At 36.0% G+C, this 18,172-nt stretch overlaps 1 protein-coding gene across 17 annotated transcripts in view; it reads right to left on the bottom strand.

Moving 5' to 3' along the window:
• The window catches only part of LOC150100204 (uncharacterized), a 566,343-nt gene that overhangs the window by 320,702 nt on the left and 227,469 nt on the right, over window positions 1–18,172 (bottom strand). For all 17 annotated transcript variants that reach the window (XM_090402864.1, XM_090402869.1, XM_090402857.1 and 14 more), the window contains one exon: window positions 15,304–15,445. In XM_090402864.1, coding sequence (XP_090258990.1) covers window positions 15,304–15,445 — 142 coding nt within the window. The remainder of the gene's footprint in view (window positions 1–15,303; window positions 15,446–18,172) is intronic.

The raw sequence follows: 18,172 nt of genomic DNA, 5'->3' as shown, positions 1-18,172 counted from the left end.
ATTCATCAATATAACCTCATGCAGCCACTTTACTCATCTCATACGTGAAGCAGCAGGGTTTCTCCCCTCCCAGAAACTGAGGAGGAAAACTCTCTCAAACCTGTAAAACAAGCAAACCAGCTAACCTCCCCCCCCCCCCCCCCACACACAATTCAGATCTAAAATATTGGCCTCATGGCCTTAGTTACTTTGGCCGTAAAAATCTAAAATGCCAATTTTTTTTTTTTTTTTTTTTTCCCCTAGAGAATAAATTCTGTAAGTCATATAAATTCTTTACAAACAAGCAATGCTAAGGCTTTCACCACCAAAGTGTCATTTGACTGTTTTCTTGAACAAACAGTTCCACGATAAGGAGAAATTTAACTGTCAACAAACTAATATACTAAAAAGGTAAACTAAGTTTTATACCTTCATGAAGGCTGCGGGCGTCGCCCGGTTAAACAAGGCCCCCGTTGTTTTCGCCAGGGAACCAGGGCAAACAGCGAAAAGTCAGCTACTGGAACAAATCTGAAAACAAACCCCAACTCAACATCACCAGAGTTAAAGATCGGTACTATCAACGTAAGAAGCCTGAATGGCAAAGAAATGGAGCTAGCTGAGGAATTAGATAAGTAGATCGACATTATAGGGGTGACAGAAACAAAAAAAGACAAAAACTGGTGAGATCTTACTGAGCAATAAATACAAAATGTTATATTCAGGCAATGACAATCAAGGAAAAGAAGGAGTAGCCATAGTATTCAACACAAAATACGAGGCTAATCTTCTTGAATGGCAGGCAGTCTCAAGTAGAGTAATGTGGTCTAATATCAGAATGGGGAATTGGACAATGAGACTTATCTGTGCCTATGGTCCCACAGAAGGTTCTACTAAGGTAGAAGTGGAGGAATTTTTTGAAGCTTTAGAAAAAAGCAACTGACACAATGAAAACGGAAAAGTTGGTCCTTGTTAGGGGATCTAAATAGCAGAGTAGGAAATGATTGTGAGACATACAAAAATATTTTGGGAAAATTTGGAGAAAAGAGCAAAGCTAATAATAATGGCAAATATCTGTTGGATTTCTGCTCAGGACATGGACTGGTTATTACTAACACCAAGTTCCAACATAAAAATGTGCACAAATTCACATGGAGATATGAGGCAAGAAATAAGAAAAGTCTTATTGACTATGTTATTGTTGATAGTGATGTTTTCTCCCTGGTGAAGGACACCAGCGTGTATAGAGGATTTGAAATTGGAAGTGACCACTATTTAGTCTTGAGCAGGATAAAATTGAATTTCATATTGAAAAGAATAACATGTAAGAAAATTTTAAAGCAAATAAATTTGAGCAACTCTCAGATGTGAAATGCAGACTAAAATACACAAAGATTATTGAAGAAAAAATGAAAGAGTTTGAGAACAGGGATCAAACCTTGGAGATTCAGTGGCAAGCCTTGAAGAAAGCCCTGATTGATTCAGCTAGAGAGGCATGTGGTGAAGTTGTCTGCAAGGATAGAAAAATCAGAACTCCATGGTGGACACAGGAAGTTAAAGAGGCAGCGAAGGAAAAGAAGAAAGCATATCAAAATTTCCTGTCAAATAAGTCAGCTTGTGCTCTTTAGAGAATACAGAGACAAATGCAAGAATGCTAAAGTGTGTAAAACTAGCTAAACAAAAGTCATGGAAGGAGGACTTTGGCAAGAATATAGAAAATAAATATCAAGAAGGTGGCAAAATATTCTGGAGTTGAAGAAGCTTAGGAATGGCAGAAAGAGTGCTGTAAAAGAAGTTAGAGATGATAAAGGTGACATGAAAATGGGAGAAAAAGATATCCTTGAAGTATGGAGTAATTACTTTGAAAAACTGCTAAATGAAACAAGCAGTGATGACAGCACAGTGGTAAAAAACACTGACCAGGCATGCAGGCAGGAATACATATCCATACTTGAAGTAGAAAAAGCCATCAAAGCTTGAAATGTGGAAAGGCAGCAGGAGTAGATGGTATTTCGACCAGAAATGCTAAAGTATGGTGGTATAAAAGTCTTACAGTGGCTGCACTACATAGTTCAGAAAGCCTGGACAGAGGGACAAATTCCTGATGATTGGAGTAGAGCTCTCATATTACCCATATACAGGGTGTTCGGGATAAATTTGACAGTTTCGTAAGGAAAAAGAAAATCTTCTTTGTATCTATTAAATTTAATGAATTGACAAAAAAACATTACAGGCAGAGTTAATTACAATACTATCAACAAGATTTACTCAAAATAACCACCATTAGCATCGATCACAGCTTCAATTCTGCTTCGGAACCTCGAACAAGCTGATGCTACAGTCTCCCTGGGAAGGGCCGCAAAAACTGTTTTAATTTTATCCATTAACTGGGCTTTTGTATTACTGGAAGTGCGATTGGTGTCTTTTTCAACTGCGCCCCATACAAAATAATCCATGGGGTTAAGGTCTGGGGAGTTTGGAGGCCAAACATTTGGACTGGTGAAGTCGTAGAAATTTTCAGACAACCATTTTTGACTTTTCGCAGAGGTGTGGCAAGGGGCCGAATCCTGCTGCCATACATACGGCCTACCATTGGCTACCCTTGTTATCCAGGGCTTGACTACAGTTAGCAACTCCACGAACAAAGCCCGAATTCCAATGCCAGGGTTCTTCAACACCTGTTCCTGCAGATTTGCGAGGAATTCTGCTGTACGAACGCAATCAGATCGTCTGCTAGGGATCTTTCTTCTTGCTACATCCTCATAGTCACCATTGCAAGTCTCTAGTTCATGCCTGATTGTTTTTACTGTATTCAGGGAGCATTGGGCAGCAGTCGTAATATCCTTATTTTGATGGCGGGCACGAATCATCATGATACAAGTTATTCTCTTCCATGATTCAGGTGGGTTCCAGCTATCCATCCTTTCTGACATCTTGTATATGAATGAAGAAGGGTCCAAACTTTTAAATGAAGAGAAGTGTGTGTTAATACATGTAACTTACGGAAAAATATAATTAATTATAAATATGTCAAATTTATCCCGAACACCCTGTATAAAAAGGGAAATAAAACTGAATGTGAGAATTACAGAGGTATTTCCCTACTGTGTGTTCCTGGCGAGATCTATGCAAGTATACTTGAGAAACGGTTGAGAAGAATTGTGGAAGAAAAGCTTGGTGAAGAACAAGCTGGATTCAGACCAAATAGAGGCTGTCAGGATCAGATCTACACTTTAAGACAAATAGTCGAGAAAGCATGGGAATATAACAAAGTTCTGCATTTAAGTTTTGTCTATTTGGAAAAGGCACATGACAAGGTACCAAGAGAGAAGCTATTCAATATGCTACAGTTATATGGTGTCAATGGGGCATTATATCAAGCAATACTTAGTCTGTATTGAATTGTAAGTCAGCAGTTAGAATTGAAAGAAGTACAGAAAGATGGTTTAATGTTAAATCTGGTGTGAGACAAGGATGTACTTTATCCCCTCTGTTATTCATTATCTATATGGATCACATTATGAAGGAAAGTGGTATTAAACATGATATCAAAATTGGAGATGTTAATGTCAGCTCTTTGCTTTATGCGGATGATGTTATACTTCTAAATAAATCCGCTACAAGTCTGCAAGATTCTCTGACTAAATTGATTAACTGTTGCAATAGATATGGTATGAAGGTCATCAATAAAAAGACAAAGACAATGAAAATAGGCAGAATCATTGAAAATGTCAACTATGTTGTGAATGGAGAACCTGTGGAACATTTCACCTACTTAGGCACAATTTTTAGTGAAGATGGTAAAATAAATATAGAAATAGACAACAGAATCAGCAAAGCTGGTATAGTTTGAAGTCAATTGAATAAATTCATATGGAATAAGAGAGAAATTCGTCGGAACACTAAATTAGCTGCATACACAACAGCGTTCAAACCAGTTTTAACTTATGGATCTATGAGCTATGTCAGAAGTAAAACACTTGACCAAAGACTAGAGACCGTAGATATGAGAGTCCTGAGAAAGATTATAGGCGTGAACTGATGGCATCAATGGCAATATCATATTAAAAACGAGGATATTAGGAAAGAACTTGACATTGTCAACATCCAGGAATGCGTTAGCAGAGCTAATCTCAGGTGGTATGGTCACTTAAACAGAATGGGCGAAGAAAGATTAGCAAAACAAGTGTTCTCTGCCAGGTTGGCAGGAAAATGACCCAGAGGAAGACCAAGATATAGGTGGATTGATACGGTACAAAGTGCCTTAGACGATAGAAATATAAGATCTGATAATGTTGGAGTCTTGACAAGTAACAGACTGATTTGGAGGAAAATTGTAGATAGGAAGTTAGTAATGATGTAATTTTTTTCATGTAGTACTATCATATCCTGTACACCCTCTTGAGGGTGCATGGCAGGAATTTGATGATGATATATTGAACAAAGAGCAGGCAGGATGAATAAGAATATCCAGTACATGCATTATTACAAATGAAGATATGATTTATGCCAAGTAAGTTATGATCACAACAGACTGCAACAACAACACCACCAACTGCAAAAAGAGGATTATTGCAAGTGTGTACCTCATAGTTAGTTTTATTTTAAAGTTTTCCACTGACTGTTTCAAAGAGTCATTTATCACTCATCTTAGCATTCTACACAAGTAAACTATCATTCTATCTTTCTGATTATTATACACTTATATACATGCACACAGGCAGTCTACCACACAGATTGATACCACTATTATCTAGGAGAGATGACACTATTTGTAGTCAAATAACAAAGAATGTAGCAGATCTCTCCTCTGCCCAAATACACACTTTTACAAATCGTACAAATTTAATATTATGATGTATGAACTGACAGGCTACAGAGTTTGTGATGATAATGCATATCCTTCAAATGAAGAAAACGCTGAAGATTTTGAATCTTACTGGAAAAGGTGACAACAGCTGTGATTGAAATATCAAAGCAGTTGAGTTTAAAAATCTCCAACAAAAATGTAAATGAACTGCTGGACTTGCAAGGGGGGGGGGGGGGGGCAAACGTTTAAACAAGTTCTTCTTAGAACTGTTAAAGTAGAGGAAACTGAAAACCAAATTCTGAGAGCAAGTAGGTAAATAACAATATCCATTACATGCATTATTACCAATGAAGTCATTATTTATGCCAAATAAATTATAGCCACAGCAGGCTACAACATCAACTCCAAAGAATAAATGTGGAATCTTATTTTTAAGAACCTCTGAACAGCAAAATGATAAATCGTTTTCACTTTTACATAACTTAGAGGGTTGGTTAAAGGTAAAATTTAGGTGGATAAGAATATGATATTCTAAGATAAGCAGCATAGTTTTGCAAATTTAGTTGAGGTTTTTGTTATTTAAGTGCCACACATTGATCATTTAAGTGCAGCATTCACGGGTATATCCAGTGCAACTTATATTTCTGCAAAACTATGCATATTTCAAATATATATGGTTATATATGGTCCACCCTTCTCCCCAGGCATCACCTTTTATGGCAGATACGTGGACGACATTCTATGCATTGGAGAACCTACACACATCACCACCTTACAAAAATCCCTTAACAATTACAGAAACAGACTAAAATTCACCATGGAAACTGAACAGAACAAATCCATCAATTTCTTAAACCTGGCGTTAATCAGAACTAACAACAAAATAGCCACGGAAATATACCACAAACCCACCCATATCGGGAACTACCTCCATTTCAGTTCATACCATCCATATTTACTTTAAAAAATCAGTCATCCTATTACAATTTATAATTATATGAAGAATATGAAGCTGTTGCTCAGATTATAGCAAAATGTTTTCTCAAACTGTCTGCAACAGATTTAGGATAAATAACAATACATCATGTCCTAATGATAGTTCCATTAGATAAGGGTGGCTCCAAGTAGAAAATTGCAGAGCAATCAGTATCTCAAAGAGGGTTGGTTAAAGGTAAAATTTAGGTGGATAAGAATATGATATTCTAAGATAAGCAGCATAGTAGGTATGGCTATTTGTGATTTAGCCGACCAAACTAAATTCTTATTGGCTTAAACCACAAATAAATGATAGTACAATACTGCAGAATTTCAAGCTGGATCAGGTGTCACCCAGTTAAGCCCACAACCATTGTTTTCTCCAGGGAACCAGGGCAAACAGCAAAAATCCAGCTACAGGAACAAATCCTGACACACACTCCAACTCAACATCACCAGAGTTCAGGATCAGTACTATCAACATAAGAAGCTTGAATGGCAAAGAAATAGAGCTGGCTGAGGAATTGGATAAGTACTACATCGATATAATAGGGATGACTGAAACAAAACAGATAAAAACTGGCGAGATCTTTCTAAGAAATAAATACAATATGTTATATTCACACAATAATAATCAAGAAAAAGAAGTAGCTATAGTATTCAACACTAAATACGAGGCTAACATTCTTGAATAGCAGGCAATATCAAATAGTGATGTGGGCAAATATAAGAATGGGGAATGAACAATGAGACTTATTTGTGATTATGGTCCCACAGAAGGTTCTACTAAGGTAGAAGTGGAGGAATTTTTTTTGAGACCTTAGTGGAAGCAACTGATACAATGAAGAAGGAAAAGTTGGTTCTTGTGGGAGATCTAAATAGCAGAGTAGGAAATGATTTTATTATTAACTAAGTTAATAACATACAGAAATATTTTGAGAAAAGAGCAAAGTTAATAATAATGGCAAATACCTGGTGGATTTCTGCTCAGGACATGGACGGGTTATTACTAACACAATGTTCCAACATAAAAATGGGTGCAAATTCACATGGAGAGAAGAGACAAGGAATAAGAAATGTCTCACTGGCTATGTTATTGTTGATAGTGACGTTTTCTCACAGGTGCAGGACACTGCAACGTACAGAGGATTTGAAATCGGAAGTGATCACCATTCAGTCTTGAGCAGGATAAAATTGAATTTCATATTGAAAAGAAGAACATGATGCACATATATTCCACAAATGGGCTAGAGCCATAGTATCAGCCATTTGTTAAGGAGGATCTTATAAGAGAAAGTTTTAAAGTGAATAAAAGTTGAGCAGCTCTCAGATGTGAACTGTAGACTAAAATACACAAACATTATTGAAGAAAAAATGAAAGAGTTTGAGAACAGGAACAAAATCTTGGAGATTCAGTGCCTTGCCCCTGAAGAAAACGTTGCTGATTCAACCAGAGGCATGTGGTGAGGTTGTCTACAAGGATAGAAAAATCAGAACTCCATTGTGGACACAGGAAGTTAAAGGCAGTGAAAGAAAAAAAAGTAAGTATGTCAAATGTTCCTGGTGAATAAGTCAGCTTATGTCTCTTAGAGAATAGAGACAAATGTAAGACAGCAAAACACTGTGTAAAACTAGCTAAATAAAAATCATGGGAAAACTTTGGCAAGAACATAGAAAATAAATATCAGGAAGGTGGCAAAATATTCTGGAGACTGTCAAAAAAGCTCAGAAATGGAGAAAGAGTGCTGTAAAAGAAATTAGAGATGAAAATTACTTCGAAAAATTGCTAAATGAAATGAGCAGTGACAGCGCAGTGGTATAAAAATACTCAGCCGCATGCAATTAGGAATACATATCCATACTTGAAGTAGAAAAAGCCATCAAAAGCCTGAAATGTGGAATGGCAGCAGAAATAGATGACATTCAACCAGAAATGGTCAAGTATGGAGGTATAAAAGTCTTGCAGTGATTGCACTGCGTAGTCCAGAATGCCTGGACAGTGGGACGAATTCCAGATGATTGGAATAGAGCTCTCATAATATCCATATACAAAAAAGGGAAATAAAACTGAATGTGAGAATTACAGAGCTATTTCCCTACTAAGTATTCCTGGTAAGATATATTCTCAAATATATTTGAGAAATGGTTGAGAAGGATTGTGGAAGGGAAGCAAGCTGAATTCAAGCCAAACAGAGGCTGTCAGGATTAGATTTTTACTTTACAACAAACAGTTGAGAAATCATGGGAATATAACAAAGATCTGTTATTCAAGTTTCGTAGATTTAAGTTTTTGTTATTTAAGTCTTGGCATGAGAAAAGCTATTCAAAACATTAGTTATATGGTCTCAATGGGACATTATATCAAGCAATACTTAGTCTTTATTTGATTTATAAGTCAGTTAGAATATGGAAAAAAGGGAAAATGCCAGAGGAGCGGGTGAAATTAATATTAGTGACACTATACAAGAAAGGAAATAAGCTAGAATGTAACAATTATAGAACAATTGCCGTGATAAGTCACCTTGGTAAAGTGATGATGATCATATTGACAGAAAGATTGAGAACACAATTGGAAGCATACCTTGCAGATGAGCAAGCAGGATTTAGGAAGGATAGAACTACAATTCAACAGATTTTGACAATGAGGTTAATAGCAAAGAAAGCTAGGAGAAAAAACAAAAACATATATACTTGCTTTTTGATTTTCAGAAAGCATTTGACAGTATTGACCAGAAAGTGTCATTAGCAGTTCTGGAATCCTATGGAATTGATAAAAAAACTAATAGCTATATTAAAAAATGTTTATCAGAATGCAGTTGCAACAGTTAGAATAGATGATGATTTGGGGAAATGGTTTAAAACAAGCAGGGAGACCCAATATCACCAAGCATTTTCATCGCACATTTAGAAAGAGCAATGGACAAAATGAAGGAAGATGCAAAAGGAATATCAATACACAGAATGAGAATTAACAATCTGAGATTTGCAGATGACATTGTTATTATTGAAGAAGACAAAAGAGAACTACAAAAAACACTGGAACTGTTAAATGAGGAAGGGAAGAGATTTGGACTTGTTATGAACTTGGAAAAAAACAAAAACAATGGTATTTGGTGAGAAGAACATGAAACAAAAGATACAAGTGGATGGAACTGATATAGAAAATGTAGAACAATTCACATATTTGGGAAGTAAACTGACATATGACTTGGACTGTAAAAAAGAAATAAAGATCAGTTTGCAAAGGGAAGAACAAATCTGAAGGCCATGGATAACATCTGGAAAAGTAAAATGATCAGTCTGCAAACAAAACTAAGAGTATTGGAAACATGCATCTTCAGCAGTGTACTGTACAGATCTGAAACGTGGGTAATAAATAAAGAATCAAGAAAAAGAATTTTGGAATTTGAAAGAACTTGTTACAGGAAGATTCTAAGAACAGGATGGGTACAGAAAATCACCAAATGAAGAGCTCTATCAGAAGATACAACCAAAAGAGAATCTAATGCAGAAGATTATAAAACAGAAGCTGCAATTATTTGGACACATCTGTAGAATGAGTGAGGACTGGAAGATAAAGACATTTATGTTTGGTATTTTGGATGGTTTAAACAGAAGAGGTAGACCATACAGAGAATGGATAGACGATATAAAAGACTGGTGTGGAATGGGTGTACAAAAACTGCGACACTGTGCACTGGACAAAGAAAGGTGGAAGAAGATAGTAAAACAGGCATCAGACATCCACGGTCAGTGAGCCCATGGTTCGTAATGATGATGAGTGAGAACTGCAGGGAGTACAGGAAAATGCTTTGATGTTAAATCTGGTGTCAGACAAGGATGTACATTATTCCCTCCGTTATTCATTATCTATGCATTATGAATGAAAGTGGTATTAAACCTAATATCAAAATTGGAGATGTTAATCTCAGCTCTTTACTTTATGCAGATGATATTATACTTTTAAATCAGTGGGTCTTAACCTTTTTAGTGATCAGCACCCCCTCGAATCTAAAAATAAGTTCTCGCACCCCCTTGAAAAATGTGTTTCTATTTCTTTATTTAGGAAATTACATAGGTAAGAATTTGAAAAGTGTCTGCAATGCTGCTTTTGTCAGCTGTGGATAAGATTCTAACTGTGTACCCCTGAATTGTTCTAAGTCCAGTTTTTCAAATTCCATTTGAATACGTGCATTGGCTCGTATTTCAATAAGATCGTCTTTTATGAAATAGCTGTCGTCCATCGAATCTGGGTCAAAATTTAGAAACTTCTCTTGCACCCCTGGAAATGCTATCTCGCACCCCCCCCCAGGGGGTGCACACACCCCAGGTTAAGAACCACTGTTTTAAATAAATCTAGTACAAATCTGCAAGACTCCGTGGCTAAATCAAATAAATTTGTATGAAAAGCAACAATAACAAGACAAAGACAATGAAAATAGGCAGAAACACTGAAAATATCAACTGCATTGTGAATGGAGAACCTATAGAACAAGTAAAACATTCCAGCTACTTAGGCACAATTTTTAGTGAAGACAGTAAATTATAGATTGAAATAGAGAACATATTCAACAAAGCTGATATGGTAGGAGGTCAAATGAATAAATTTATATGGAATTAGAGAAAATTAGTCAAAACACTAAATTAGCTGTATAAAAGACAGAGTACAAACCAATTTTAACTTATGGATTTCAGAGTTGGGTTAGAAATCAAACACTCGATCAAAGACTAGAGACTACAGATATGAGAGTCCTGAGAAAGATTAGGTGTATGAGCCGATTGCATCAATGGCAAGAACATATCAAAAACGAGGATATTAGGAGAGAACTTGACATTGTTAGCATCCTGGAATGTGTTATTCTCGTAGAAAGGCTTATACGCTGGTTATACATAATTATTAATTGACTTAAGGAATTCACAACGTACAATAGAATATAAATTAAACTTTAATATATATTTCCAATATTTCGGCAATGTGACATTGCCAAATCACAATGCTTTCATTGTGATTCGGCCTGAGACGTAGCCCGAGTTCAGTTCACAATGAACTCAGGCTATTTCATTTGGCAGGGAAAATTCTACACACAAATAGAGAGGACAGCCATGGGTTCAACACTCTCCCCACCCTTGGCCAACTTCTTTATGGAGACTTTTGAAGAAAAAGCCTTAAACTCTGCCCCACAAAAACCAACCATATGGCTTCGCTACGTTGATGATGTGTTCGCTATTTGGCCACATGGCCCTGACACACTCCTCTCCTTCTTAACACACTTAAACAATCAACACCTCCAGAATCAAGTTCACCCTGGAGAAAGAGGAAAACAACAGCCTACCTTTCCTAGACACACTAGTCACTCACCAGCCTGATGGAACCTTGGTTTTCTCTGTTTATAGAAAACCCACCCATACGGGCAGATACATTCACCAGCAATCCCCCCCCCCACACACACACTCACAACAATATGGAGTTATTAAGACACTATACAACAGGGCTAAACTAATCTGTTCAAATGACAATGCCCTAACCACTGAACTAAATTACATCCTCAACACTTTCTCAGCCAATGGCTACCTCCCCCCCCCCAAAAAAAAATCCAAAAAAATATTGAAACCAGTAAACCACAACTCTCCCCCCCCCCCCCTTCACAACAAGGATTACTCTAAATCCATCACCATTCCCTACATCCGAGACACCTCGGAAAAAATTACCAAAATCTTTAAAAAACATGACCTCTTGTTACAGACCATATAGAAAATTGGCATCCCTTATCGGCTCCACTAAAGACCAACCACTTCTCCTAGACCTACCTGGTCTAGGGGAAGTGCCAAAATATTGGAAATATATATTCAAGTTTAATTTAATTTATATTCTATTGTACGTTGTGAATTCCTTAAGTCAATTAATAATCAGGAATGTGTCAGCAGAGCTAATCACAGGTAATATGATCACTTAAACAAAATGGAAGAGGAAAGATTAGCAAAACAAGTGGTCTCTGTAAGGAAGGCAGGAAAAAGACCCAGAGGAAGACCAAGTATCTTTTACTGTATCAATCCACCAAGAGATATAGGTGGATTGATACAGTAAAAAGTGCCCTAGAAGACAGCCATATAAGATCTGATAATGTTGTCTTGACAAGTAACAGATTGATTTGGAGGAAAATTGTTAATAGGAAGTTAGTAATGATTTAAGTTCTTCGTGTAGTACTATCTTAATATTCTGTACACCCCATGAGGGTACATGTCAGGAATTTGATGATGAGATCCTGCGTTAGTAATTTAACATTTTATAATAAAGTGACAGTGGAAATGGATAAAGGAAATGATCACATTATGATACTGGACTATGCAAAAGCATCTGACAGAATGAACACTATTACATAAGTTGGAGCAAATGGGAACAAGTTGAAGCTGGTGGAATAGATAGAGGTGGCTGACAAAGACAGAGTAGTAGATGAGGTGAAACAAGGTAAACAAGAGCGACTAGTGGAGTGCCTCAGAGCTATGTACTAGGACCAGCACTCTTTAATAAGTATATTAATGACATAGGGAATGATTTAAGGGCGGTGGGTATATTCAATTGTTTGCTGATGATGCAAAACTGGGGGGGAAGAGGGGCAATAGCTGATAAAGGTGATGGAGATATCCTGTAGGATGATTTAAATAAATTGGCAATGTGGACAAAAGATAATGGCTGTTTAGTTAGTGTTACAAAATGTAGGGCAGTCCAATATAAACTGACAACCTAGAATTATGTTTAAACTAGCAGTTTAGGGTATCCACAAGATGTAGATGTTTGTGCCTGAACACCACAAAGCCTCACAGCATCAATATCCAGAAAAGCTGTGAATAAAACACACACTCACAAAATTGCTCAAATTCCATTAGGTAATGTTGTTGTGTCCCCCTTTTTACCATACTATAATTGTTAATTCCTCTTACAAGTTTATATTTTATCTTGTTTGTAACAAATTTCTTACTATATGTGATCCAAATACAAGGTATCTAAGCTCTTGCTCACCTTAGTATCCTAAAACATTTATATTTTTTAGCTGCACCATTTAGGACATTTAGTTTATGAAAGAAAATCAAAACAAGAAGCAATTTCTTAAATATGTTTAGGTGTGAAACAATTATGCAGTCGTGATCTTGAACTCGCAACTTAATCCCCCCCCGGCTAGATTCGTACGTTATTACAAGCGGTGCATTGAATGGCAATTTCAGACAACTGAGTTTTCAATGAGCAAAGGTTTATTATACACATAAGCACAATATAATACATTAAAAATCGTTAAAACTTAATTCAATACTAAGCTGAGGCAATACAAAGCAATACTAGCAAAACACAAATGATAGTTATAAAATTCTATGTGGGAAGGGTGATTATGCCACCACAAAAGACTCCACACATACGATAAAAGGATATCCTAGCAAATGCTAACAAATGACTAAAACTTCTCATCTGTCTGAGCACAATATTATGATACAATATCTTAATTAAACACAATTAGTTTACAGACATTAGCTCACGAGAGTAATATGGGTTAAACAGTCCTATCGTCACAATAGTAACCACATTCGATTCTTCAGACAGCTCTCAGACAAAATATAGATGACATGCATAAGTTACTAAACACACGATTATTTATCTATTAACATTGACAAACTTATTCTCTTTCTATTCTTAAATGCGCTAAAGTCCTAGTTCAACTCTCGTTCAAGTCTTTCAATAGATCGGTAACTGAACTACAATCACAGATACATAAGATTTGAAATAATATAAGATCAAGGTGGGCCTTCATGTCTTCAGCACATCAAGCTTCTTCCAAGGAAACACAATGGATCTGCAATTCGGTAGTCGTGAGATTCACTACGTGGCTACTTCTCCACAGATTCTCATTTTTTTTTCAAGAACACTGGTGATATAACATGCAGTAGTTACCTTTCTTCTCAGCTGTACAGTGTCTCTCCTTTCTATAATAAGGAAATAGGACCGAAATCCCGCTTATTTTGTTCCTTGTCGTGGTGGAAGGAGAGAACTCCTGACTGTCACTCAGGAAAACCACATAAGACAACCCATACAAAGACTGGAGAATCAAGAGAGAGCTCTGTGTGTGTGTGGGGGGGGGGGGGGGTCCTAACCCTTTTATACCATGACTCTACCAGCACCTTCTGCAATTAATCCCCCCCCCCCCCCGTCTGGATATGCTTTCTGTGACCAGTTAGGGTGGCGTTTTTCTGCCAAAATTTCCCGCAGGCTGTGTGCACGCGACTGACTCATGCCGATGTCCAAAATCGGGAACTTTGACCTTACCTTGTTTCTTGCTAACACTATGAGTCACATTTATTAAACTTTATCAGCTTATCAAAATTTTCTAAGAATTGACATAAACATATCCCTTGTTTCAAATGTTTAACAACGAGCCTTTACATGCAAAGTTCTTATGACCAATATTCTATAATTTAATTATCTTATTTTCATCATATTACAACAAATTTTTTTATGTGAGTTAACAAATACTCTCAGTTGTATTTCACACTTAGATGCAAGTATATATATATTTTTTTTTTATTAAAGGTTCCTACTTGTTAAATTGTGACAAAAATTAAATTCCTTTTAGGAACTTTATTAATCACAAACTTTAACAATGTACAGCTTGCCATGATTAAACAGATTTTTCAATGACCTAATGATTTACAATCAGGTGTTTTGAGAATGATATGTCAAAATATTACTAACCAGAATGTATTATCCCATCCTTGATGGCAGTAGTGTTATGGTATGAGGAGGCAACTTCCAGTTTGACTGAGACTCCTTAGAATAGTATCCAGAAAAATGAATAGTAGATGTTATATTAATATTCTAATAATTATATGTGTTGTCTACAGTGTAGTGGTTCTACATAAACACAATGGAATATAAACCTGATCATGTACCATGTCACACTGAAAGGGCTGTGACGTGAATTCGGCATGTGAAGGTGTAAAGAATGGCTAGCACAGTCCTAATCTGGAATCAAATAAGGCTACTTTTGGAAGATCTAGAAAGATAATTGCCTGAGACCAACACATCCATCTTCGCAACTGGATATGAACACAATTTTGGTGGAGAAATAGGACAAAACACTTGTTTCCACTTTAAGATTTAATGAAAATTCAACCCAAAAGAACGGCATCTGAAATTCTGGACCAAGGTGAGTTGATGGCGTATCAAAGTTTATGAAGAAATGATTTACAAAACACACTCAAGTAGTGTCCTAAATTTTGGCACCATAGTACATACGTATGACTAATAATTTATATTTTGTACAGTTAAAATAATTTCTCAATTTTAAAAAAATGATTTTTAGTATTAAGAAGAGGCAATTCATTTACAGCAATGCTAGCAGCTGTTAATCCTGATAATCACAAAAAAAAATACTGTTTGTCATCTATCAACAATAGAGGCACCTGTATCTAGCTCATAGAGAACTGTTATTACATATTAATACATACTGACCCTCAATTTAAATCAAACATTTTTGAATGCATGCAAAAATACCTACGTATTATCTTTAATAAAAGAGGTGAGATCTTGTTCAATCTTCAATAACATTAATCGATCTTTGTGATTTTTATGCAATGTTTCCACAATGAACTGCTGAAGATCTATTCCTGTTGAGTCAGTATACGTATCTGTACTTGAATCTGCAAAATAAATTTTTAAAAAATCATAAAAAACGAATATCTCATAACATGTAGCCACTGTAACATGCAAAGCTGATTAAATATTTACAAAATATCTGGCATACAACTTTTAATACATTTTGAAATGTCAGGAAATAAAAAAGAAAAATATAACTTCCAGGAATTTTATTGACCTAATTCTGTAAATTATCATCATCAGAGACTTCAAGAGATTCAAACAATTAACGAGAGAGGCCATACAACACCCACTCCAACTGTCGTACCTTCTTTTAAATTCATTCATAATAACAGATACATTTAATACTTGTCCACTTGAAGGCAAACTTGTACGCTTACTCAATGCTCTGAGAGACAAAATCTAGCTCTGACCCCTTTCATAAGTGCATACAAGCTTCCACGGATGCCTTCTTATCCTCTATCCACCTTCCATATATAACAAAAAATTCTGTCAACTAATACCCTATAATACCCTTCCAAAGGTTTATAGATCTCTATCATATCAACCCATCTTCTGTGTATTGGTGCCTACAGTCCACATAATCAACATTCTATAATCCCAATATCATCCTTGTAACCACAGCTTCTTTATCCCTCCTTCCCCCACCAAAACTTAGGTGATCAAATCTGATCTGCAACCAGTAGTTCAGATATGATTATATCAGATCTTGTGAAGAGGCAAAATGGTTATCCTTATTGTTAAATGTTTTTGTTCATTTCAGCATCAAAATTATCCCCTGCAGTGAATTTAAAATTTTATGTGACATTTGAACACCATCTCTCACCAGAGAGATGGTGAGAGAGTTGTACCCATTAAAGAATTGTATCCATTTTACGTTGTTTTAGGATAATTGAAAAATTTAGTTCCGAACAGAATAAAGGGAAAACTGTAGTTCCACTTTTTCCACTTTTTCAAATATGACCATCATAAAAAATCAATTAAGAAACCAAATTACAAATGATCATTTCGATGATTGTCTGCGATTGGCCACTTCTTCATATCAACTTAACTATGAAAATATTGCAAGGTCCAAACAATGCCAAATTTCACAGTAACTTTTTTTTTTTTTTAATCAACCAGCATTTCCTGTAACTTGTGAGTTTGTAATCTATCTGTTTTTTTTTTTCTAACTTTGGTTTTCCAAAATAGAGAAATAAATATTTTATTCCTATATATATATATATATATATATTTTTTTTTTGTTGTTGTTGTTATATTAAAATAATTAAGTGATAAATAAATTTTTAAATACACAAAGTCATTAGTTGTGCATTTTTTTTAGTTGTTTATTTGAGCATAATCAGATATCAGGTTGGGGGAATGTGATCTATATAAGAGAGCAGATTGGCAAATAACTTATAAGAGAGTAGATCACCGAATAACTTTTTATAGAAAAGTAGCTTGCGTAGTAAAAAAGGTAGAACACCACTGTCATAGAACATAATTTCTTTAGTAATTCTACAATTAAAAAACATAAAACTTGAGGATTCCTTACAATTAACAATTAAACTCTTGGTTCAATTACTTCTTAGGAAATTGCTATGCTCTGGTCTACACACATAATAATTCCAACCACAAGTTTGCATCAAATTACTCTTATATATATCTTAGCACTATAAACTTAGCAGTCCATCTAAGATAGTTCTCTTACATCACATACAAATTAACAAGTAGCTCACAGATTCTTCTCAATCTCAAGTTTTTGGATTTTCTTTCCTTGAGGTTCTTGGAGCACCAGCACGTCAGTCAGATCTGTTGGCGGGATTTGGAATGCGATTTCCCGGCATCTTGTAGCTCAAGTGAAGGGTTCAGCAGTTGGAGCATATGCAGACTTGTCAAAGCCTCAAGGCATCTGGTCCAGCTCGGCTTGGCTCCTCCGTGGCTAATCGCTTCTGATGACCATCATTTTTTGATCTTGGACGTCTTCCGGTGGATCGACCTCCTTCAGACTTCTGTGTGTTCTAGCCAAACTGTCGATACCAATATTCAGTCTTCCACGAAACCTTGGGTTAAGGATTGAACACCCCCGAATATTTCCTCGTGACTCTCTTGATCTAACATTTCCGCCGACTTCTCTTTTCTGCCCTTTAGTACACCTTTAATCCATTTTACCAACTGCAGAAAAACTTGATTCAGGCTTCCCCTTTCTCCACTGACCTCGAAGGTTGTCTTACACTGAACTTGTAAACAAAAGAGCTCTCTTACACTACAATCAGAGCTCTAACATCAAATAACATTCTGACGGCAAGGCCCTTGGCTTTACCATTTTAGACATTCTTTGTTTACGCAAGTGAGCAAGCAAGCTAATTCTTCCCTTCGGGCTTTATATATAGGCTTTTAGTATTCTATTTACAATAACAAACAAAGTTATTTTTACAAGCTTTTAGATGTGACCTCTGTAAAAATTGATGCAAAGAGCCTTGAAAATTTTTGCTGCATCGAGTTTTTACACTGTGACTTCTTTCTCTTCCCCGACTTCATTTGTCGATGAAAGGAAAGCGATACGACACCATTGAAAACGTTCAAGCGGCAGTAACCACTACCCTCAACAGTATTCCAAAAACCGATATGAAAAACTCATTTAACGTATTAACTGACCGAGCCCAAAGCTGAGGGATAGTATATTGATTGAAATAAATTATTTGAATAATTATAATTGGTCTCTGTTTTTAATTTCTATCAAAAGTTAAGTTTCTTTTTGGACAGAGGGTGTATTCAGAAAATAAACG

The sequence above is a fragment of the Typopeltis vanoorti genome, chromosome 13, assembly GCF_054136105.1.
Source record: "Typopeltis vanoorti isolate ZY-2024b chromosome 13, IOZ_Tvanoo_1.0, whole genome shotgun sequence".
In the NCBI taxonomy this organism is placed as follows: domain Eukaryota; kingdom Metazoa; phylum Arthropoda; class Arachnida; order Uropygi; family Thelyphonidae; genus Typopeltis; species Typopeltis vanoorti.
The sequence above is the reverse complement of the archived record's forward strand: the minus strand, read 5'-3'. Positions and strand labels throughout refer to the sequence as shown.